The sequence below is a fragment of the Gopherus flavomarginatus genome, chromosome 9 (genome assembly GCF_025201925.1).
Source record: "Gopherus flavomarginatus isolate rGopFla2 chromosome 9, rGopFla2.mat.asm, whole genome shotgun sequence".
NCBI lineage: Eukaryota > Metazoa > Chordata > Testudines > Testudinidae > Gopherus > Gopherus flavomarginatus.
In genome coordinates, this window is record NC_066625.1 from 4272244 (window position 1) to 4297493 (window position 25250).

General features: G+C 45.9%; 1 protein-coding gene across 1 annotated transcript; it reads left to right on the plus strand.

The window, feature by feature from the left end:
• Nucleotides 1–16061: 16061 nt before the first annotated feature.
• Nucleotides 16062–23431, plus strand: NOXO1 (NADPH oxidase organizer 1). The gene is made up of 7 exons (XM_050967277.1): nt 16062–16136; nt 16250–16325; nt 16812–16992; nt 18075–18268; nt 18744–18857; nt 20458–20575; nt 21579–23431. Exons 1-7 carry the CDS (start codon nt 16062–16064, stop codon nt 22321–22323), a joined length of 1503 nt encoding a protein of 500 aa, XP_050823234.1. The 3' UTR covers nt 22324–23431.
• The last annotated feature ends 1819 nt before the right edge of the window (nt 23432–25250 follow it).

A 25250-nucleotide genomic window follows, 5' to 3' on the forward strand; every position in this document is an offset into this window, starting at 1 on the left:
GTTTTTCCCTGTAAGGGAAGGAATGTGGTCTAGTGGATAGCATAGTGGATTAGCCATCAGAACACCTGGGTTCCAGTCCCACCTCTGCTACTGACTCATTATGTGGCCTTAGGCAGGTCAGTTAAACTTTATGAGCCAAATTCTGCCTTTATTTACAACTCCCTTTTGTCCCGTGGACTTAAGTGGGTTCTCTGGGGTACAGGTCAGGACAGAATTTTGCCTTCAATTTCCCACTTGCTGAACAGAGATAATAATACTGGGTAACCTCACAAAGGGTGATAGGAGGAGTAAGTAAAGCTGTTCACAGACTCTGAATGAAATGAGTTCTAGAACTGCAAGGACTGATGTCAGTTATTTATTAACAACAATAAAATGTCTGATGAATATTAAAATAGAACTAATAATGAATACTAATATCTTGTTGTCATAGAGTGACTTATAAACGTTATTTCATCCCATTCTTCCCACCTTTGTTTCTCTCCATTTTGTTCACTCTCTTTTGGGCTCATCTGCTGGTTTTGGTGTTTTACTTGGTAACCCATTAGAACGGCACTTCTTTACGAGTTGCTTTTCAGATCTTTTCTAGCCATGATTTTCTGTACTGCAGCCAGCTGGGGGTTCTGCTGCTTGGGTGCAATCTGACCTTCCAACCAAGCAAAGCATCTCTAAGCTCCCTCCCAGGCAGCAAATTGTTTCATGTCACCTTTTTTTAAATATTAAATAAAGCTGCTGGACTGAACAAGGTGTTGAATCCTGATCAGGACTTTGGGACAAGCAGTGATGATTAAGTTTGCAGATGGCACAAAAATTGGAAGAGTGGTAATAATGAGGAGAAGGATACATCACTGATACAGAGTGATCAGGATCACTTGGTAAACTGGGTGCAAGCAAGCAATATGCATTTAAATATGGCTAAATGTATCTATCTAGGAACAAAGAACATAGGCCATACTTACAGGATGGGGGACTCTATCCTGGGAAGCAGTGGCTCTGAAAAAGATTTGGGTTGTGTATGTGTGTGGATACTCAGCCAGACATGAGCTCCCAGGGCGATGCTGCAGCCAGAAGGGGTTTGTGCGATCCTTTGATGCATAAACGGGAATCTCAAGGAAGAGCAGAGAGATTGCTTGAGTTTTGTATTTGGTGCTAGTGTGACCACTGTTAAAATACTGTGTCCAAGTCTGGTGCACACAATTCGAGAAGGGTATTGATAAATTGGAGAGAGTTCAGAGAAGGATAACAAGATTAGAAAACCTGCCTTATCATGAATGAACTCCTTGAGTCTGTCTATTTAGCTGAACAAACAGAAGGGGGGGAGGGAGTGACTTGATTACAGGCTATAAGTACCTACATGGGGAACAAATATTTAATACTGGGCTCTTCTGGGGAGCAGAGAAAAGTATAATGTTATCCAATGACTTGAAGTTGAAGCTAGGCAAATTCAGACAGGAAATAATGTGTAAACTTTTAACAGTCCAGTAATTAATCATTGAACAGTTTCCCAAGGGTCTGGGTGGATTCTTCATCACTGACAAATTTTAAATCAAGACTGGATGTTTGTCTAAACTATCTGTCTAGGAATGATTTGAGGGCAGCTCTCTGGCTGGTGCTACGCAGGTGGTCAGACTAGATGATCACAGTGCTTCCTTCTGGCCTTGGAATCGACGAAAGAAGTAGCCAGCTAACCCATCACAGTTTTTACATTGAGGCCAGTGGAACTTTGGTTGCTTTAGTCTTTGTTTCTCAACCAGCTCTGCAGTTTAATGATGTCCAATAGATGCACCTAGCGCACGAGTTCACACACTGCCCTCTCAGATCTCAAGGCTTTGATTTCAGGAGCTCTCAGTAACCAGGGACATGACACAGACTGCTGCAAACTGAGGGCTCTTTGTTTGAAAAAATTGCTTAGGGAATGTAGTTCTTGGAGGGAATAACCGCAGGGCTCCCGTTTCTGCATTGTTGTCCCCTTCCCCCCATCAGAGTGTTACCTGACCCTGTAATTTAGAGCAGCTGGGCTTAGTGAAGGCCTGTAACTTTGAAGTGCAGGGGACTTGCCAACAATGCATCTTTTTTTATCTAATTTATATCTAAAAGACGGGGCACAGTGAATCCTGTTGAATAGGCACCTCTCTTCCTAACTGCGTGTTGTCGGAGTGAAACGGCAGTAATAAAACTCAGGGCTGTGATGAGACTTCATTAAATAATTGCTGTTATTATTATCTGTATGACTATATTGCCTAATGTCACGCTGTCTGGAGTGGCTCACAACCGTGTGTGCTAACCTCAGGGCAGACTGTCAGAAAACAAGAGCAGATGCCACACCCTGGTGGTATGTTCTATCATTAGATTTCACCACACCAGTAATAAGTGTGAACTCCTGGATCACTATCCCAGGTTTACCATGGAGTCACAGACAGTCCTCTTAGACTCTGCCACCCAGACAAACAGGACTTTGTGACAAAAGGTCACTTAACCCCCAAAATCACACCACATCAGGTTGCTTCCAGTTCCAAGAAATCAGTCACTTACTCCAGATCAGCTGGGACTCCAGATCTGACACCAAAGACCATGTTGACTCCCAATTCTATAGTAAACTAACTAAAGGTCTATTAGCTAAGAAAAAGAATGAGTTATTCAGAGGTGAAAGGTAAAATTGATGTAAAGGTGAACCAATTTGTAACTCCAAATGGTGGCAGAGATGTAACTGTTTCCCACAAGTCTTTTCTGAGTACCCAGATTGTCTCTGGGGATCTCTGCTTTGCATCTGTACACTTACTTCCCGGTAAGAATCCAAACAGTTCAGAGGTGAAGGACCCATCTTTCTTTGGGTCCATTCTTATATCTCAGGAGTAGGCAACCTATGGCTGATTTTCAGTGGCACTCACACTACCCGAGTCCTGGCCACTGGCCCGGGGGGCTCTGCATTTTAATTTAATTTTAAATGAAGCTTCTTAAACACTTTAAAAACCTTATTTACTTTACATACAACAATAGTTTAGTTATATATTATAGACTTATAGAAAGAGACCTTCCAAAAACGTTAAAATGCATTACTGACACGCGAAACCTTAAATCAGAGTGAATAAATGAAGACTTGGCACACCGCTTCTGAAAGGTTGCCGACCCCTCTTATATCTTCTTCTCACAGAAGACGCGCTGACAGTCTCTCTACCCACCTGGGCTTTTCCTTTGATGATGGTGAGGGAGGAATGCACTGTGAGTCTCTGACCTCAGGTCATCACGCACAATGACCATTTGGTTTGGAATCAGCATTCCACAAGGCTGCTTTGATATCTGGTGAGTTATATAGTAAAGAGGTGTTTGCAATGTAAATGTTTGCCATTACATTACTAGGACACAGATAAATAAATAAATAAAAAAGCATGTGCCATCCCATTATAGAATCATAGACTATTAGGGTTGGAAGGGACCTCAGGAGGTCATCTAGTCCAACCCCCTGCTCCAAGCAGGACCAATCCCCAGAGTTTTACCCCAGTTCCCTTAATGGCCCCCTCAGGGATTGAACTCACAACCCTGGGTTTTAGTAGGCCAATGCTCAAACCCCTGAGCTATCCCACCCCAAATACAAATCCCTTTGATCTATACTAGTGCACAAGGGAATTGACCTGAGTACCCTCTGACATGGCCCATTCTGCCAGCATCACACCTAGGATCACCCCATTGTCCTAGGTGCTGTGCAAACCCAGAACAAAGAGACTCCCTGCCCCAGATAGCTCACCATGGAGTGCTTTTAGTTCCTCGGGTGGAAGGTGCTATGAAAAGGCAAAGGATGTTTTCAGAGGGAACAGAATATGTAAGTGCAAATGAGTCTGGCTGCAAGCTACAAGACAGGGCATTAATCCTACTGCTGAGTGACTGAATGGAGGATCTTCAATGGAAGTGTGGTGTGTGTTTTGGTGCAAAAGTCCTGCAGGCAGTTAGCTGACATCTCTGGCTCCAGATCCCGTGATGTACCGGGTACGAGGCTCCTGGAAGGAGTTTCCATGCTTCCTAAAAAAGCAGCAGTCCTGGAGCATTTAATAGGGTTCCACAGAAATGTAATACTCTGCAAATCTCTTGGGCCAGACTCTACTGGCATGAACTGACTTCAATGACGCATTACCCATTTACTCCAGCAGAAAATGTGGCACCCAGATACAATACAAAGGATAACATTTTCAAAAGCACGTAGGTGACTTAGGAGTGCAAGTCCTGTTGACTTTCAGCCTAAGTCAGCTAGGCACTTTTGAAAAGTTTACCCAAGATCTCTAGGGTTTTTTAAATGATTTGATACAGGTCTCCAGCAGGGAGCAACTGCATTCTTTAGAATGACACAATAATACCTCCATATCATGGTCTGTTCAGTTCTAGAGGAATTGCCCACAAAACTAGTGAATCAGTTACAAAGCACTAGTTAACTATCTTTAGGAGTTTGTCATATTGATGCTTGTGGAGTAATTACCAGCAAGGAAATAGAACAGAAGTTATTGCACCAGGTTAAAAAACCCTGTGTATTGACGTACAAATGAATCATTGGCAGAAAAAATAACACGCTAAAATTCGGCAAATATTTAGCATAAGAAAGAAGCTTAGCTCTACCAGGAAAGGCTTTGTTATTACATAACTTAATGGAGCCCTCGCCCAACAAGAGACGCCTGCCACAACACTGACCCGATGCCCATACATGCCTTTCTACCTGTGACCCTCATAAACTGTTTGGTGTATAGGACACCCATTAGTCTCCTTTCGGATATGTTCACTGGCCAGCCAAGGCACAAACATCACTTTGTCACCTCCTGATAAAGGGTTTATCTGCACACACAAGTTGTACCCCTTTACTTTAAATTGGCTTAGTGAAACCAGTGTAATTTGTGTGTAGATGCTCCCATATAAGCTTTAAACCTGACTTGTAATTGTTAGTTTGTGCCCAGCCAGCTGCTTGTTGATCACAAATGTTGTGACTTTAAAGTAGCTCTATAAAAGCAGATGGGAAAGTTACAACCGGAGGTTCCTTTAGTCAAAATATTTCCTGCAGCTCCCCATCTTTATGCAACTCTCCCCGAGGGAGCATTTTTTCTCCTTTATGATAGAGCCAGTGGGGCTAAGGGAAAAGTTTGAATTCATTAATTAGGGCAGGAGGGAACTGGTTTGGCTCCAGTAAGGACTGGCTTGACCCTTAATTGAAAACGTGCACCTTCTGAGCTTTGGGAAAGTTTGATAAAAGTTTTTCTTTAACAGTTTTGTGCCTTTGCAATTCCAATGGGAAAGAGCGGTTTATGTATGTTCAAACATCACTCATTTAACAGTAGAACAGATGATTACATACATTACCTGTCAAAGTGCTTACTTCCATGAAACCTTCCCTCCAAGGACCTCAAGGAGCAAGACAAACACTAATGAATTAACCTTCAGAGCTCCCCCAGGAGGTGGGTAAGTATTGTTCTCTCAATTCGATGGAGGGGGAGAATGGAACAAAAACGTCTTCTCCTTCACTAGGAAATAAAGGGGTGTATAACTACAGCTAGCTAATACCAGGTAAAAAGCTAGTGAAGACAAAGCAGCTTGTAGTTTTCACATGTGCCAACAAGTCAAGGGGAACACTAGAGAGGAGGCTAGGGCAGCTTACATGTGAAAACTACAACTGCCTTGTCCACAGCAGGATTTTACCAATGTTAGTTAACATGAGATCAGAACATACCTTCTTCTCTTGTGAAGACAAGGCTTGAGTTACGCTGGCAGGAATTCAGAGTTACTACACATTTATGCTGAGGTCACTGCACATAGAATTTGGTGCAAAGGAATGCACTGAGCCTTGGGGCCCTGTCTTATTCATTATGGGATCCCTGCCTCGTTCAATTCACATCATTCAAACCTCACTCCTGTTGCCTTTCCTCTTGAAGGATCCCAAGGTGCCCCAGAAAGTATGTACCGTGCAGCACTGCTGAAATATAGCTGCTTCTGGGGTGGAGAGACAAGCAGCATATAGCATCATGGAAGTTTGTTTTGTGGCCTGAGAAGCTGCTTTAGAAACTACAGCCATGCACCCTTGAGACCCAGAGAACCACCCTGAATACTGTCTTCATGTCTTCCACTCCAGCCTCAACACAAACATGTCCTGTGCTGACATCTTATCAAATCCTTTGAAGTGTGATCTTTGATCTCCTTTTCTTAGAACAAAGCAGGAAACTTTCACCTGCAATGGAGCAACTTTCCTCACCATCTTAGCTGGAAACTGTGTTCCTAAATATATCCCCTGTCCCTTGCATAACCGCTGACAAATGAACAGAGAAAACACAACCTTTAGTAAAATCTGTGGGCTGCTCCCAAAGGGATGATGAGCGTGTTGCAACAGGTGCTTGTAACAGGAGCCCTTAAGACATGTTTTAGCACCTAAGTATGTTGATTTCACAAGCAGTCACAAAGGATCTCCCTCCCCACTGGATTTAGCTTCTGAATCCAGTGAACATAAAAGGAAATAAAAGCCAGTTAGCTCTGTCACCTTTGCATTGTTCTGTATTTGCATCCCATTCAGCTGGGTGCTTCTGGGGGGGCAGATGGAAAGACATGTCTCCCTGATCCTCTTGAATCTCTGATTTCCCTCCCCTAATATTTAAGTCTAGAGTGTGACTTTCATCCAAAGATCTCAAAGCACTTAAACATTATTGACCACTCACATTACCTTTCCAGGGAGAGGCCAGGAATTATCCCCATTTATAGATAAGAACTGAGGGAGGTAGAATTTATATATTCTGTTTTAGATGGGTTCTTATACCATCTTCTTCACTAGTATCTGAACACCTTCCAATAGTGCATTAAACACATCGGTCACATATGGTTTGTTCTCTGTCACAGCCTCTTCCTAAGGGGAGAGTTGTGTGTGCAGTGGCCAGGGAGGATGAATATCTATCATTTTAAAAAATGGATTAAAAATATATATATAGATAGATAGATAGATAGATAGATAGATAGATAGATAGATAGATAGATATTTTAAATTTAAAATAAATACAGGTTTAATTTTTAAAAAATCTATTTAAATTTGAAACCAACCACCTATGTTAAGGTCTAAACTTACTATATTTGTTCAAATTTTCAATTATATATGGAAAATAATGTTAGCAGTACATGTTTGCTGCCAGGTTTTAAGGAAAGTCAAACCACTGAACTAGTGGAAGTCAATGGTCAAGGGTTTGTTGAAGTGCTAAACCAGCTTTTGGCAGCAGCGTTTTATTCAACTACTTTTGTGACTAGTTAATTCAAAGCTGAGACTGATTAGGAGCTGAAAAAGCAGCAAAGCTTGTTTTCTTCTTCCAGTCTAAGAATAAAAATTAGGTGTGAGAGGGTGAGATCTACTAGTTCTAAAATATTGAAAGACAATGGTGGCCAGAAACAATCAGTTCAATTCATTAACTACACATAACATTTCCTTTGTTTATTAGATCAGCTGTAAATGTAAAACACGGTTTGATAAACTTTTTTATTTATTTATCTGAAACTTTTCAGGTAGTTTTATTTAATAAAAAAATAGTAAATTCTGTTTTTATGCATTTTAATGGAATTTTAATTTCCATCCAAGTGAAACTGGACACAAACCACAAGGAAAAACGTAAATAAGAAATGCATCATTCACCATTTTTAACATAAAAAATAAGAATCTGACTAAATGCAAGTTAAGCTATATAGTTGTTTAAAATAAACATTTATAGATGTATCATCCTGGTTAGCAAAAAGAAATAAGAATCTGACTAAATGCAAGTTAAGCTATATAGTTGTTTAAAATAAATATTTATAGATGTATCATCCTGGTTAGCAAAAAGAAACACCAAATTTAGAGCAAAGGCTCAATTTAGCTGAAAACCAACATGTTTTAATGGTTACTGTGATGGTTCCTGGCGTACCCAGGACTGAGAGTCGCCTTATTATTTTCTGACTCCAGCAAGAGGTAGACTTGCCTGGGGTGGCTGAGGGTCAGCTTCCTCACAGTGCCAGCCTGTCAACCACTCATACACTTGCCTCTGGGCTATGTCAGCCCTGCCTTTGCCTTGCAGGTTAATGATAGGGGCACCCCAGTCCCAGAGTCCCCTTTGAAGATTTCCTCTGTGACATCTAGTCCCTGACTCTGGCTGCTCACAGAAATCCCAGATCCTCTGCCCAGTTTACTAGTTTTGCCTTAAATAGTTGTCTCTGTGTAACATGCAGCACTGGTGGGCACTTATCATAAAACAAAAGCAGGTTTCTGTAAGAAAGGATAGAGATTCCACTAGAAATGATAGTGATGGAAACAAATGGTTACAATACAAAACAAAACCATAGAAGGCAAACTAGGTCCTACACTTAACTATTATCTCTCCTATCTAATAAAGTAGGTCCCCCAGCCTCCAAAGTTCAGTCTGTTGCAGCTGGCTGGCTTCACAGAATCAAACTTTCTTGAAGCACCCCTGCTCCACAGGACGTCTTCTCAGTGAATGGATACCAAGTGCTTCTTCCCACTCTGTTATACTGAAAAGATTAGTAAGAGCAGCAAAGAGTCCTGTGGCACCTTATAGACTAACAGACGTTTTGGAGCCTGAGCTTTCGTGGGTGAATACCCATGTCATGCATCTGAGGAAGTGGGTATTCACCCACGAAAGCTTATGCTCTAATTCGTCTGTTAGTCTATAAGGTGCCACAAGACTCTTTGCTGCTCTTTCAGATCCAGACTAACACAGCTACCTCTCTGATACTGAAAAGATTGTAGCTAATCACCTCATATAATAATTTCATTGTGTTATCTATTGCTGTGGTTATCCCATATGTAATCAGTGTCTAATGAATAGATTTAAACTGAAGGAATATGTGGGATAGTATTATAGGAGTATAGGATTGAGAAGCATGTATTGGTAAAAATGTACTAGGTATATAAGTAAGATAAGGTTAAAAGAATGAGGAGTACTGTGGCACCTTAGAGGCTAACACATTTATTTGGGCATAAGCTTTCGTGGGCTAGCAAACAATTACATTTGTTAGCCTCTAAGGTGCCACAAGGACTCCTTGTTCTTTTTGCTGATACAGACTAACACGGCTGCCACTCTGAAACCTGAGATAAGATTGTAACACAAGGGCTGCAGCCTTTAGGGCAGTAAAATATGTAGGTTGGTCTTACAACGCCTCAGGCCTAAAACAGGTTGGCATGAGTGCTTGACCGAGAGATAACCCTGTACCAGTAAAGTGTAAGCTTACGGTAAAAAAATGTGTTAAGTGCTGATGTTCTGGAAACTATGCAGCAATAGATTGGAAAATATGCTGCAATGTGCCACTTCACACAGCAAGGTGCCCGATAGTAACATTTTTGGGGATTCTATAACCACCTTAAATTGCTATGGTAACTCATTGAGCTAGATAGATGTGAATGAGGGGAACTAAGGGGATCACCACTGAGAACTGGGGCACCCCCAGCCATTCCAAACTGTGGTTTCTTGCAATGCTTTTTCACCTAGCAGAGAAGCAGCTTGGGGACAATCTTGCTATGGACATCCATCCATGAGGAACTAAGCTGAGATCACCTGTTTGTTACACACACCACCGAACAGCTATCACAGTTTGTTCAGTGTTGGTCAGATTTGACCCAGTGACACAGGATTAGTTAGGTGAGTAATTGACACACAATAACTATCCCAGCACTATTTGAGTGTCCTTTAGCTGGAAGGATCCTGAAGGACCTTACAAAGTGTGCCTAGCACCACGGAAATTCAGCTGTGTCTGGAGGATGAGGGTGACTCTCATGTGGAGAGAAGTAATGCACAATGCAGGAAACATTTGAGAGGGATTCAAACAGTCACTGAGAAATTAACTATTCCTAGCCACAGCTGATGGAGTTAGAGGGAACCAAACACATTCCTAAAGTTCTCTGGCAAAACCTCTCATACCAGCCTACATGAAAGGCTACATTTCTTATCCTTGGCCCCTGTAAACAATATACTTCTAGTCCGCTCCAGGTTTTTTTGTTTTTTTGAAATCAGGGCTTGTCTTTGTCTTTAACAAGTGTCTAAAACATTTCCTTTGTTCTCTTGCAATCAGCCTTTAGGCAGCTGGGTTTTTCATTAAGGGTGCTGATATGTCGTGTCTTATCACAAATGACTTCCAAAAGCAGGATTTGGTCCAGAAGATGTTGCTGGCAGGGAATTAAGCGCTCAGACAGACAGCATGCCAGGTGTCAGCTGCCCCACCCCTGCACTGCCCAGAGCAGGTACTGATGCTGTTCTCTCCCGGAAGTGGATTGTGCCTCTGTGGCATCTTGAAGCTGGCTTGAGAATTTCTCACTTGTGTTTTTTTGGGAGTGTTTTTTCTGGGAAGCTTGAAGCTGGTTAGAGTAACCCAGGAGAAAGCCACTCGTGTACCCTGAGGACTCCCCAAAACACTACAGATTACTAAACAGTCTGGATCCGAATCAAACACTTGCTAAACAATACCCATAGGATGTTTCCTCCTCTTTTTCTTATGTAGATGTAAGAGGCTCATCGCGGGTCACTGTTAGTAACCGACTAACTTAGGAACTATGCTTTACCGAGATTGAGAATCTGGCCCTGGATACCCTTGTGCACCTTAGTTCTGAGACTCCAGTTTGGGCTCTTTTGTGGTGTTAAAGATCTGAGCTAGATTCTCCTCCCGCTTATTCTGCGTTGTACATTGGTGTAATACTGACATCAACGAGTTACTCCTGATTTACACCAATGAGAGAGGAGAATCAGGCCCTTCAAGTTCACCTGCCGGGGACATTTCACAAATGATGGAGAGGCAAGCTAGTGGTTAAATGAAGTGGGAACTAAAGCAGTGGACTGGGAGTCAGGGAATGTGGGTTCTATATCTGTCTCTGACAAAGACTCCCTGTGTGACCTTGGGTACAATGGGAGTAATAGCCCTGCCTCCTTCCAATTGTCTGTCTTGTCTCTCTAGACTGTGAGCTCTTTGGGGCAGGGAATTGTCATGTGTTTGCCCAGAGGGGCCCTGACTTCAGCTGGGTCTTGAGGTGTGACTGTAATACAAAGAGGTACAGCTGTTTTAAAATGGCAAGAGTCCCTCACGGCAGCAAGGCTCAGAACGCCACCGCTGGGGGGCTGGGACACATGGCTTCCTGGCACAGATGCTCAAATGGCTTTGTTTGGGGCTCTTTGAGGGGAGTGTGTGTGTGTGAAAATGAGCAAAGGGAAATCTGTTAGCAGTGAGCTCTATGGGGGTGTGGACTACACTCCCCAATGGAACAGGTGGCAGTTTCATTGCTGGGGACCTTTAAAACCCAATGGGGCTGGGCCTGCCCTCCTCCACTGTCTACCAGGGCTCGCTCATTGTTCAAGTCTGCGGGATCTGATACTGGGAGGTGTCTTGGGAGGATGGGAAGAGCCCAGAAGGTGGGAGTGGGACCAGTGTGACAAGGAGGGGGAATATGTCCTCTGCTCTTTATATCGCCAGATCCCTCCTTCCCCCAGGTTACTCTCCTGTAGTTGCTCACCTTGTCCTGGGTACCGTGGCCTCTGTGGAATCCTGCACGCTGAGCTCCCTTGGGCCTGGCACATCATGGTCACATTGTTAACTGCTTGGACATGGCAGCCTGTGAGTGCCAGACCGACACTGGGGTTTCTGTGCAAAGGGAGGAGCTGGCAGCCTGATGCAGGCACCTGACAGTGGCTCTGTGCCCCAGCCCCTTTCTGCCCCTGCATATCTGTCAGGAGGGGCCCAGCCCCAGGTGCGGGCAGAGCTCTCAGATGTCAAGCCAGCACGGGCAGCTGCAGCAGCCCATGCCCTTCAAAGTGAGGGCTGCTGGCTCAGTGCGGCAGGGAGGCAGACAGCAGCTGGAGCCATGCCCTGCGCGCTGTCCCTTCCCTCCCGCCACCTGCACGCACAGACCAGCCTAAGGGGGTGGGGCAGCGGCTCATGGCCAGTCTTAGCTATGAGGACGTATCTCCGCCTGCAGCCAAACCACAGGCCCAATCCAGGCGTGCAGCCCTGGTGGAAAGGATGCAGCCTGGGGTTCTCCACAAGACCATTGTGGACGTCACTCCAGTACCTCCAAGGGGGAGAATGGAGATCCAGCCAGCTGGAGGTAGAACATCCTGGCCTTCCTACCCTGCAGCCTCTGAGCCGGGCCACAGGGACAGCGCCTGAGGCAATGCCCCCCATGCACGTGGCTGCGGCCTACCTGCCACGCCATTTCTGTACTGGAACCGCGCTGGTTCCAGCAGGCCAAGGTGCACCCGTGGAAGGGGAGGACTTGGCCCAAACACATTGATCCAGGCGGTCCTGTGTCAGCGGGTTCTCGCCACAGAAAAAAATCCATCGTCTCTGCGACTGGGGTTTAGGAAATTCCAGGGAACTGGGAAACAACAGGGAAGGAGGGCGGAGAAGCACCTCAGCCCCCGGACGGCACTCTGACGCGCAGAACCAGCCCAACCGTATTTGCCGGACACTAGATCAGAAAAGAAAAAGGTTTGAGCCCAGCCCAAGCACTCATCAGCCAATTCATAGCCCGAGGCAGGTTAGGTCTAAGTAAATCCTGCAAGACCAGGCTTCAGAGCTGGAACTGCTGCAGCTGGGCCACAGGTCACCTCTTGTAAGAACAGATCTGCTGCTCAGATTCCTGTTGTCCCACTCTGCCCTTCAAGTGCCTTGGACAATGCAGAGTCCATCCAGAAACCTCTTCCCTGCAGGGCGATGAGTGCCTGAGGGGGCAGGGGGTGAGTTATGGGGCTTTTCACCTCTCACTCTCAAGCTCTGCTCTGGCCCTGAGCTGGCGGAGGCTGAAAGTCCTTCCTCTTTCCTGTTGGGTGGCCTCTGATGGGAGCTGGCACTATGGTGTCTAGTTTCACAGCTTGCTGAATGGGTGATTACGTCACCATCCTGCTGGGAAGTGACAGTGACCCTCATGGCTGTCACGACTTCGGAGCTAACTGCGCCTCTGTTCCTGTTCTGGTCTCTCTGAGTGAACCCCCTCCAGTGTTTGGCCTCTTGCTCATTCCTGGCCCCTGGTGGGGTCTCAACATTCTTCCACCATCAGCCCAGGAGCTAGAACCGCTCGTCACCCTGCAGCTCCCTCCGAATGAGCTCAGGCCCCCTGCATTTCCTCCTTTGGGAACCTGAGATCAGTGATAGCAAGCAGCAGCTGCCTTGAAACTGTGTTTTTAGTTAGCAGTTGGAATAAAGCATTAGAGAGAGAGGATTTTAAAACAAAACCCAGCTGACGCCTGCATTCAGTCTCATCTAATCTGATGCTCCATTGCAAGCTAAGTGCTAGGCTTTCCTTGTAAGTCATAGGAGCAGAGCTGGACCAACTCACATGGTCACAGCAAGCCCAGATCCTCCCATGAGTCTGGGAAGCAAATGGCAGGTTTTGGAATTAAAGGGATGGGAATCACAGCCCCAGGGAATTCTGGGAGAGGACTGGCAGACTCTCCAGGCCTGAGTTTGGCAACCCGGACTTGAGCTGCATTTACACTGCAGCATGCCTGGGCTCTGATGCGCATCACAGTGGGATCAGGCTCTGACTCACCCGCCTCCAAGGGTCCATGGGCCCTAGTCAAGAGGGGTTATTGGCCTGAGTCAGACTAATTTCTGCGTGAAGGGAATGGGAGCTGGGGCTCAAACCTGAGTCTGCACCGAGGCTGCGCTTAGTGTGCAGTGTAGACATACCCTGTGGGACTCTGGATGGTTCCTCTGGTGCAAACAGGTTTGGGTGCTCGCCAAGGAGCCAGTAAGGCTACTTGCTATGACATTGTCTCTTAATGACCCTTAAATATAAGCTGTTAGAAAAGCCTCTTGTCTCTTGCCCTAGCTGGTAGGCTGTGCTAGACAGACAGACCCTAGGGGTGACATATCCACCCCCATTTCTGCTACAGACACACCACGCTAGCACTAGGGCCAGTTACAGTATTAATCATCACCAAAGAGCACCCCCAGATTTATCACAGTTTATTATTGTCATGATCTATGGAACCACAGTTCTTCGGGAGGAATTTATTCAACAAATTAACTATACACTTCAGACCCAAAGAAAGAGGCACAACTCGAGTTCCAGCTTTGTCTGTATTGTTTACCAGGGACTACACCCTGGTTGGAGCTCATGCAGAACACAGTCACAGCTAGAGGCTGAGTAATATATGGGAAATACTCAACCATTACGATATTTGTAGTCTGGAAAGGTCGCAGAGCATTTCAGCCATCTCTAAGGTGGAAGAGAGCAGATGTTTAATAGCAAATCTACACAATAGTATAGGATAGGACACGAACAACTGATTCAACTGAAAATGCAGGGAAACCGACTCTACCATGTTGGAATTTAGCCAGGGCTTTGGGGTGAACATTTCTTTCCTGGCAAAAAGTACCTCAGGGTCTCTTTAGTCAGGCCCTCAGTATTACAGCTTATCCCAAAGACAGCACCTTTAGCAACACAGTGCTCCCTAATGCCTGAGCAGGGCGTTGGTTCTACGCTGACTCAGGGAAGAACCTCGCCTACTGAATCGTAGGTGCCAGTTCCTGGACTGCCTGGGTTTTCCCTGAAGGCCTCCCCAGCCAAATACTGGCCTAGCTCAGCCCTGGTTAGCTTAAGGGATCTGGGGGCACATCTTGCAGGACAAGATGCCATGGCTGTAGGCAGCTCCCGTAACAGAGCAGTTGTGGAGCCTCAGCTACCCCATCACCCCAAGGTCACGCCTGAGACACTCTGGCATGGGGGTTTGTGTTTAGGAAGGTTGCCCAGCCTCTTGCCTGTGCTATCACCACACAAGAAAGACAAGGTGGGTGAGGGAATATCTTTTATTGGACCAGCTTCCGGGGGCGGGGGGGGGGGGAGACGAGCTTTCAACTACACAGAGAGCTCTGCAAAAGTCTGTCTCTTTCACCCACCGATGTTGGTCCAGTAACTGATCTTACCTCTCCCACTTTGTCTCTCCCACATCCTAGGACCAACACGGCTTCAACAACACTACAAACTATACCCAGATGTGGCATTAACGCTCCCTAGCCCTCTGCAGCTAAGTGCACCTGCTGTGTTAGTGAGCCGAATGTGTATAACTGGGCATTATGCATCCATTGCAGTGGAAGGCAATGGCCCACAGTGTGAGCAAGCACATTTTGTATTGCTGCCTATCCCCCTCTGGCCCCCAGCAACTTTCACTGGCAACATGTTCAAATTCTACAATTAGTTTGGTCTGTCCCAAAGAATCCCTGTATTTGTCACCTAGGCACACAAACTCCACCCAAGACCCAGGGATGCCTCGCTTTTCATTGCTCTGCTCGAAAGCAAAGAGCCAGACAACATAAAGGAAGATTTCCCTCAGCATTTGTGATTTAGCTCAGGGCTGTCAGTTGACAGGCATGTCAAAATTGGCAGTTCTTGGAATTTCTGGACCTTGTAAATTTCTGGGTGGAGCAGGAAACAAAAATTGGTTGTTTAGCTTAAATCTGATTGGCTGGAGCAGCCAGGGCCCCTCCCTCCAGTTCCTGAATATTTAGTCTGCAGAAGGCAGGTGCCATAGCAGACTCTGCAGAGCTTGACCCAGTGGGTAGTGAGGGCAGCATCAGCCTGTAGGAAAGATGAACTGTTGCCGGTACCCTGTTGATGTGAAAGCTGTTGGCTTGATGCAGTGCAGAAAGCAGAAGGTACTTTGATTTGAGTCTCTTCCCCGTAAATATATTTAGAGCTTTTTCTTTTTCAACTAGAGGTCATGTTCGCTCTTCTGCTTGCCAATAGTGGGATCACAAAGTTATCAGCTGGGACAAGAAGAATCTAACTTTTTCAGGGCCACATCTTAATAGGCTGCCTCTTGGTTTCCCTGCCTTTCCATCTGTGATCCTGTACATTCCCTCTACCTCCTTCAGTGATTCCTTACAGGGAAAAGTAGCTCCAGGAAAGGATTTAGCTTTTTTTTTTTTTTTTTAAATGTGACTTAGCAGCTGGAAGCCAGGGCTCTTGTGTCTGGACAGCTCTCTGCAGACCCCCAACAAATGCTTGGTGCACCCCTAGTCTGGGAATCTCAAACCTCAGCTAGGCTGATCAAAGCCTATTTTATTCCCTTTTCCTTTTTCAGAAGTACATGATGGCTGTGTCCTGGTCAGACCGAAACAACCTTCTCATCTATAGGACTTTCGAAGAGTTTAAGAAATTCCATGTAAGTTAACAAATCCCTGGAACTGGTGTTATTTCGTTGCTGCCATTACTGGCAGGTGGGAATGTCATTGCTCATTCTCTTTCTCTCCTTTCTTGCTCTCTGGGGTCACTCAGAAAGTACTGAAGAGAAAATTCCCCATAGAAGGTGGTTTACTGAAGAAATCTGACCGGAGCATTCCAAAGTTTCAAGGTAAGGGGATGTAACAAACAGGAGAGAGGGAAGGGAAGACCAACAAAAATGACTAGAGGGGTCGGAGGGAGAGCACGGATGCAGACAGGGGACTAAAAGTCAGTCACTGGGCCAGAGCCTCAGCTGGTGCTGATTTACACCAGTGCAGAATCTGGCCTAGTGTTGGTTAAAAAAGGAACACATTTGGTAATTAACTTTCCAGTTTAAATATTGATCCAAGCCCTTTGCAACATGATACAGCGCAGCCTTCATATATGATCAAGGGCAAATATAAGGCTTGATACAAAATAGCACTAACTCCAAGGCACAAGCCATTGAAAAAGGTGAAGAGAGAGACAGCAATTTTACAGTAATTGATCCTGGTTCTGTATATGATGTCTCGTACTGGGATGGGAATTAGAGATGTGTTGGCAGAAGGTACTGTGGACAAGGCAGCAGCACATTATAATCACTTGCTAACAGTGTTTTGCTTCTATCACTTCAAAGACGCAAAACTGATGCAGAGAAGGAGCAGGAATTTGAGCAGGTCAATGGAGAGATTGAAACTGCTGGAGACTTACTCCCAGGAGCTGCTGAAAGCGGATGCTAAAGTCTCCCAGAGCGAAGATGTGATCCAGTTTTTCAAAGCACAAACTCAAGACCTAGATCCTTCCTTTCCAAAAAACAGGTACTGATGAATTACAGTTCCCAGGCTTTTCATGTTTCTGTTTCATAAACAGGGGGAAGGGAAATTTCAGTGTAAAATGTGGAAAAAAATTATGTTTTTCTCCTGGGAAATGTTTTCCATTTTGTGCTCCACTCTGAATTAATTAGTAATGCAGGACGACTGAAGTGACATTGAATGATAAAAACACTGATATGTTTTCCATAATGCTTCCCTGTTTTCCTTGCATCTTGATCCCTTTTTCCATTCTCTCACTCACTTTTTTCAGGATGCAGAACTTAACATTTTCTAGATATTGCTGGTTTCACTCAGACCCGTGGTATATTTGTGCAGCAGAGCCAAAATTGAAAATCAGCCAATATTTTCCTTAATAATAATGTGTCTCAGCAACCCCTGATCTGCTTCCCTGCCTGAGATTCTGTATTAGCAACTGCTTTTCAAATCTAGAGAACTAGCTCTTTTGAAAGCATGGTTTTCAATTGGCAAACAGCAAAACAATAATTATGAACATATTAAAAATGAGGCAGTTTTTATTCTAGATCAAAGCACACTCAGAAACAAAGCGAATTTCAGGGTTTTCATGACTTGCTTAATGCAAAATGGATGGAGCAAGTTAATGACACTTTTGCAAACAGACAGAAAGCAAACAGGCAGGCTAACAACCTGTGTGCAACACCCTCTGACTCTTGCAATTCAGAAGGGTCATTACCAACCCCTGCAAAGTGGAAATGCAGATACTGCGAGGAGTGTGGGCTAGTGGTAAAGGACGGAGTATGGGAACCAGGGCTTTCAAGGTTTATTTCCAACTCTATGATGGTTTCACCGAGTTTGAGCATCTCTCTCAAACGCTCTGTGCCCCAGTATCCCACCTATGAAATGGCCATAAGAACTTATGCAAGAGGAGAGGTATGTTTGGGAATGTTTGCTGAGGGCTTTTAGATCCTATGGACTTAAATGCTGCCTACCCATTGTCCTGGTCTTCTGCACACAGGTGAATTGCATCCAAAGGATGTTCTTGAAATTGATCTGAAATGCAGTCTCTCTCCCGGCTTCAGAACAAACCAGTGTCAAACTTTACTTTCCAGCATTATAATTATGCCCTCAGAAATGGGAGATGGAAAGAAAGACCAGTTCAAGCAACAGAACCCCTCTGTTACTCAGCCAGTGGTCTCCCAGAACTACAGCTGCATTGAAGCCTATGAAACCAAAGACACAAAGAACAGACCCTTCAAAGTTGCCAAGAAGGAAATTGTCGAAGTGTTAATCAAGGACGTGACTGGTATGTCTTGTATGGCTGGTTATTTTCTGGTTTTGGATGTGAATTCTAGAGATTTTTAGACTGGTTCATGGCCTGACAAAAATGTGTGTTTTGCAATACGTGTGTGTGTGTTTTGTAATATGGGTTGTGTGTACTGAATGGTATAACTTACCTTGGTTGGGCTTGTAAATATTCTGTCAAGAAGAAAAGAACAAGGGAAGTAGGGTGTTCCGGTTGGTGGAACAAGGAGTGTTAGTGTCGGGACTTCTATACCTAACTTGGGAGAGATCATTAGTTGGAGGCTTTGTAAAAACAGTTGCACGTGTTAGGCAACTTTAATATGGGGCGGTTGCCACGTCCCCTATAATAATTAACACAGGGGCTGCAAAGCTTCAATAATGAACGGCTGAGAAGCACTTTGACAGCAGTGTCCAAGTGCAGTGTATTGTGTTATTAAAAGTGCTCCTGCATTACACCCTCTTGCTGATTGCCGCAGGGTGGTGGCTGGTGGAGAACAAGGATCAGCAAATAGCCTGGTTCCCAGCTCCGTATCTGGAGGCGAGAGTAACTGGAGAGGAGAGTCTGAATGCCAGAGAACTGGATGAGGCGGGTGAGTCTATTTATCCCTTGCTGTGGCTCTGAGCTTTCCATGGCTGTTGCTGTCTTGGGGCTGTATGTCACTACATCAACATTTCCCCCCTAAAAGTAGGTCCTGCAAAAAAATACGTTTCAGCTCAGACTGAAAAACAAACACATCACAGAGAGGAGGCATGAGCTGGTGGTTAACGCCCAGGTCTGGGACGCGAGAGACCTGGGTTCCGGTGCCCAGCTCTGCCAATGACTTGTTGTGTGACCTCGGGCAAGTCCTTTACAGGGCTGTTGTCAATTTAAAACTCACACTCATCTGCACATCTTTACCTGTTGTCATTACAAGTGGCCTTGTGATAACGATTTTCCCCAATTTGTTTCCTTTGTGCTTTTGACAACAATTACCCTGTGGGTCAGTTGGTCATTTTCCCAGACACCTGACTGGCAATAGGACTCGGGGCCAGGGGTAGCACTTGGAACCCCCTTTAGCTTCCTGTAGACTGACTAGATTTGGAGTTGACATGGTCCCTTTTAGCCTCCAGGCCTAGGCTCTTCCATCTCCGTAACCCTTACCCACTGCACAGAGGCTTTGAGGCTCGATTCTCTAATGCGTGAAATTCACCCTTGTCCAGAGGGCAAGTCTAAAGTGGTGCCTAGACATTGGTCTGGTCCCTTTATCTGGGGTGAATGACCCCCTATTGCTTGTAAATTCTTGTCAAGGTCTCCTTCCCACTTTGAACTTTAGCGTCCAGAAAGTGGGGACCTGCATGTACCCCTCTAAACTTAATTCTTAGCTTAGATCTGATAATGCTGCCACCAACCAAAATATAGTGTTTGGTGCACTTTCTGACCCCCAAAAACCTTCCCTGGGGAACCCTGAGAGAGACACTGATCCAAACTCCTCGGATCCTAAAACAGAGAGGAATTAACCTTTTCCTCCCCCTTCCCCCTCCCAGACTTTCCCTGGTGAGTTCAGACCCACTCCCCTTGGGTCTTACACAAGAATAAAAAAAATCAATCAAGTTCTTAAAAAGAAAAGCTTTTAATTAAAGAAAGAAAAAATAAAAATTCTCTCTGTAAAATCAAGATGGAAAAATGTTTACAGGGTCTCAGCTTTACATAGACCAGAGGGACTCCCTCCCCCCTAGCCTAAGTATAAGTTACAGCAAACAGAGGTAAAATATCCTTCCAGCAAAATACACATTTGCAAATCAAGAAAACAAATATAAAGACTAATTCGCCTTCTATCTAGTACTTACTTGTTAGAACATGAGAGACTGTTTCAATAAGATTGGAGAAACCTGGTTGCATGTCTGGCTCCTCTTAATCCCAAGAGAGAACAAAGAACAACCCAAAAAGCACAAACAAAGACTTCCCTCCACCAAGATTTGAAAGTATCTTGTCCCCCGATTGGTCCTCTGGTCAGGTGTCAGCCAGGTTCACTGAGCTTGTTAATCCTTTACAGGTAAGAGAGACATTAACCCTTAACTATCTGTTTATGACAGTTCTGCTGCCCAGATGGCAGGCAGTCCAGTGTGGTGTTCCTACCTCTCGTTCCCACGCTCCACCCAAAGCTCTCTCTTACCTGCAAAGCAGAAATGACCCCTTCCTCTTTCTTCCAGGGACTCTGTATTACACCGTGCGGGCCTACAAGTCTCAGAAGGCCGATGAGCTCTCTCTGAATGTTGGGGTAGTTGTGGAGGTGCTAGAGAAATCTGACAATGGCTGGTGGCTGATCTGGTAAAGAGGTTCTCTTCCCCTATCCCCCTGCTGAGTCAGCACTCCGTGAGAGCTCACTCATTCCCAGCCCTGGGGAGGGTATCCACGGACCTCTCAGCCTTTGGCAGTCACCCAGACGGTTTGAGAGAACTCTCTCACCCAGGCAGGGATCTTTCCCCTTCCTTTATGTCTGATACACAATAATGGGCTGGCCTCCCTTAAAGGAGGCGGGGATCCAGGAACTGAAGGACTGCACTTGGGGCACGGCTAGCCCTGTGCTGGGGAGCCTGTCCCGTGTTGCTTGGGAGGAAAGAGCATCTCCTACTGGGAGAATTAAGAATTCTCAATGGAACATTCAGGACAAAATCCATCTCTCTCCCCAACCTGAGTGACCAGACTGTGTGTGGGGAAGTAATCAGAGACTGGCATGGAATTCATGCCTATGGGCTGGGATGGCAGCCACTGACCCCCTGCACCCACTACACCACTATCCTAGCTGCAGAATCTGCGTGGGCATGGATATGGTTACCCTGGCAGCACCCTGATGACCCCCTGTGCTTGTCTGCTGAAAACTGGCATAGATCCCACCAGGGCAGCTTGCAGTGCCCCATCCCCTTGGGATGGATTCACCCCCAAGGGCTCTATTTGAGCACACCATTCTACACATCCCATGGGTCCCACCTGTCATAGAATCATCGAAGATTAGGGTGGGAAGAGACCTCAGGAGGTCATCTAGTCCAACCCCTGCTCAAAGCAGGACCAACCCCAACCTTGTCTCCCCTGGCTTTGGTGTCACCAATTCTGAGCTCGCTGTCTTCCCTTTGCCCTCAATGGCAGCCTCCCCCCCACCCAAGTTCTGTCCCTGTCTCCCAGGTCTGGCGTATGTGGCTGGTACTCAGCACCCCCTGGCTGCATTTCCCAGGGATGGGAGTGTCTGTAGAGACTCTGATCTCCCCGGCATGGTCGGAGCATGCGGGAAGTGGCCCTTATCCTTACGTGTTGCTTTCCCTTGCCTTTCTCTCAGGTACAACGAGCGCACTGGCTACATCCCCTCTATGTTCCTCCAGCCGTACAAGAACCCGCACAGCAAGTTCCAAACGATGGTGAACCCTGGCCTCTGCGTCTCCATCCCTAACCTGCTGCAAGCTGCCAGCCCCTCCAAGTGGAGTTTCCTCCCCCAGCGCAAGACGCCGGTGCCCCCAACTCGCTCAGCGCAGGAGAGGCCCATAACGAGCAGGGATCCTCTGAGCAGAACGAGATCGAGATCTCTGAGCGGCCCGCTGACTGGGGCGGACAGCGCAGCCAGCTCCAGCCTCACGTTTGAGCTAGACAGTCTGTCTGTTAGTTCAGGGAACGGGAGCGAACACGGCTTCAGCCAGGATTGGAAGGCAGGCTCAGCAGGGTCTTTGCCTGGAGTCAAGCAGGCCGGGGCTGGCCTCCTGCAAGCGAGCCTAGGTCAAGCCTCGGCCAGTGGAGGCAGCAAAGATCCTCACCTCACCAGCAAGGATAGGAATGATTCTGGCTTTGAGGAGGAGCCTCCAAGCGACTCAGATTCTTTCCTTCACAGCCCAGACTCTGCTGCCAGCGTCCCCAAGGTGCCGGCGCGACCCACGGTCCAGGAAATCCTCCAGAAATGCAGCACTGTGACCAAGAGAGCTGTGCAAAGGGCTGCCCCCAGGCCTAACCTGCACTCCTCACCTCACCTCCACCCCAGAGGGGAGATGTGTGCAAAGCCGACAGATGCTCTAAAGCATGTGTGCTTCAGATGAGATTCCGTTATCGCCCTGAGCTGGAGGGTGGAGACAGCAGTGGCTGAAATTCCTGACATCCTTGCTCGGCCATCTTTTAATTGCCACAATGGGAAGCTGACTGAGGAAGATCAGCGCTTGTGATGGTCGTGCTGAGAGGACGGACTCGGCCTTTAACTCCTGGTTGGAAGCTGCTCTGGCTGGTTTGCGTTAATGCACTGGTCTCGCTGTTCACACAGGAAGAACTGGAGGTTGGAATGCTGCAGAATTGTCCCTGCTGGAGATCCTGCACTAGATGCACAACTGGTGTAAATGGGGTCATTCCATTGACTTCAGTAGAGCTGTTTACACCAGCTGAGGCTTTGGCCCACTAACTGGTTAAGAGGTTAAATGTTAGAGTTAAATTAATCCCAGCCATCTATCTAAGGATTGCTTTAGCCCATTACTGAGGCCCAGGGGCTAAGTGACTTGGTCAAGGTCACACAGAAAATCAGAGTAGGAAATCGAACCCTCAGCTTGTAAGTGCAAGGCCAGCAACCAAACCACCAGACCAGCCTTCTTCTAAAAGACTTATCCTAAAGTGCAGTGTTAGATCAGTGCAGGCTGGACTCCGTTTGCTTTACATGTTGTAACCACATCTCACACACTTCAGCACACGTATTCTCCTAGGGTCCACTGCAGCATTAGGCGGTTCAGTCCCCACCCTTGTAAACAATCTGACACCACTAGATGAAACGATCACATTTGATGGGAGGAGAGGGCGTTCTCTAACCCAGACTTCCTTTCACTTATTTTGGTAGAGCCAAGTAAATAATTCATAGGAACTATTTATTCAAACGATCCGGTCCTCCGCTCTGTCCCCAAACTGAGCTGCGAGCAGTTTGGAATGTTGTTGTTGGATAATGGGATTGAAGTGGAGGTTTGGAAGTGGTTTACAAGGCATATATTTTGCAATTGTTCTCCCCATTTCACAAACTGAAAACTAGCTAGTTGCTATTGAGCCTTTCAGAATCTGTTAAGTGACAAGTGGCTACCCTCTGTAGAAAGAGCAATAATTGACAGCCAAAGACTTCAGTAATACGAAGAGAAAAGAGGGCTCAGGGCCACCTGCAGAATTCTAACAACAGAGTTTAAGCCAATCCCTGTGCTGACAGTCCCTGCTCGGTGATCCATTTCAGCTCAAAATCTGCAGTGGAGTTAGAAGAATGGAAGGGGCATAAACTGGGATGCACCATTATGATGTTAAAACAGGCAAAGGAACCTGACTGGCAGGGCGTAACACATGCAGTGAAGTTGTAGCTGAGTAACAGATACAGGACACTTACAAGAAGAGAAGGAAGTTAATGCACAGTAACTCAGATTAAAGGTCCCTTGCTGCAGGTTACCCTATAGATAATATGGTGCTTGGATTTTAAGTACTAGTGATGAGTGCTTTGCAATAGCTAAGACACTGGTTAAACGGAGAACCTGATTCGATTTAAACAGGGGACGCACCTCCACTCAGCCCAGCCGGCCCTCCTGTTTTATCCTGCAGGTGAGCACCAATTTAGTATCATGATCATTGCCAGAGCAGCAGATCAATGTATCAGAGATGCAGCAGAGAGAGAGAGAGAGAGAGAGACAGACTGCTGCTGATTTCTCCTGTTACAAGTGGAGAGTAAAGTGAAACTGGTGCCCAGCTTGTCATGGCAGAGTTTCAGGATCTTGAGCCCGGGCTCTGCAGAAACCAGAACCCATCAGCTGTGCTTCTCCTCCTAATTAATTAACTTGCAAAAGTTTGAGGATGTAAAAAGCTATACAATAAGCACTGAGCAGCAGTGTTAGTTCAGTCAGCACAGGTCTGAAGACCAAGGTTCTGATGAAAATACTCCTGTAGGGACAGGGAGCTTTTCTTCACCAGCTCTGCATTTTACTGATGATTTCTGATCTGTAGCTCTCTTTTCATAACATCCCTTGCATTTTCAACCAGCCCTGGGCTTACTGAATGCAAACAAACTAGGTTAGAACAACATTGCAGGGGTGCAAGAAATTGATCAGAGCACAATCATTCAGGTGTAATTCTATCCCTCCCTCTTTCTATAAGCCCATTGCAACCAGCTATCAGAGCAGCTGTAAGCAGTAGAGCCGAGATGCTGGCAGAGTGGGGTGAGTAAATGACTGGAGAAGTAGCCTTAAGGATAATTAGCCCTAACATCGTATTTTGATACATGACACTGCTCTTTCTCTAGTAACAACATTTTAAGGCACTGATTCACCAAACCACTTTAGGCACATGCATGTTTACAACCTGTAAACAGCAAAGATTATACCTATTTAAGGAGTTACCACCCCAGAGACTCTTTCCTTTCAGTACTGCCATCATGCAGCTAGTCACAGGATTTGGGCAGAAGGTACAACCTAAGCCGAGCAGCTGTTCCATCAGGTATCCAGCGGCCTCCCGGAGTTATAGATGCATTATAGCCTCTGAAACCAGACACAAATGGACCCTTTCAAGTTAACAAGGCTCCAGTCCCCAGTGGATTAATCAGGGCCACAAAAGGCATGTTTTCCATCTGTTGTCATTTGGAGCTTAAGATGTGAAATAAAAGATTAGCCACACTGGAGTCTCCACTGAAAGGTTTTGTGGCTGAGAACTGCCAACAAATCTGTTTGTGGGATCTGCTCTTATGGAAATGTATTTGATCAAGAGAAAAATAGGCTTGCAGTTCTTCAGCTTGTTACATGCTCCTTTCTGCTAGTGGCTGCATGGTGGTAGGTGGTGGTGGTGGAGGACTAACTAAGCCTGGTTTCTAGTTCCATTTCTGGACAAGACAATTAGAGAGGACAGTCACAGAAGAGGGTGAGTTTCAATGCAAGAGTTCCCATTTGATTTCTGCTGTATCTATCCCATTGCCACCTTTGCGCTGCATATCCAGACTTTGACCCCAAAGTTCTCAAAACACTTGAAA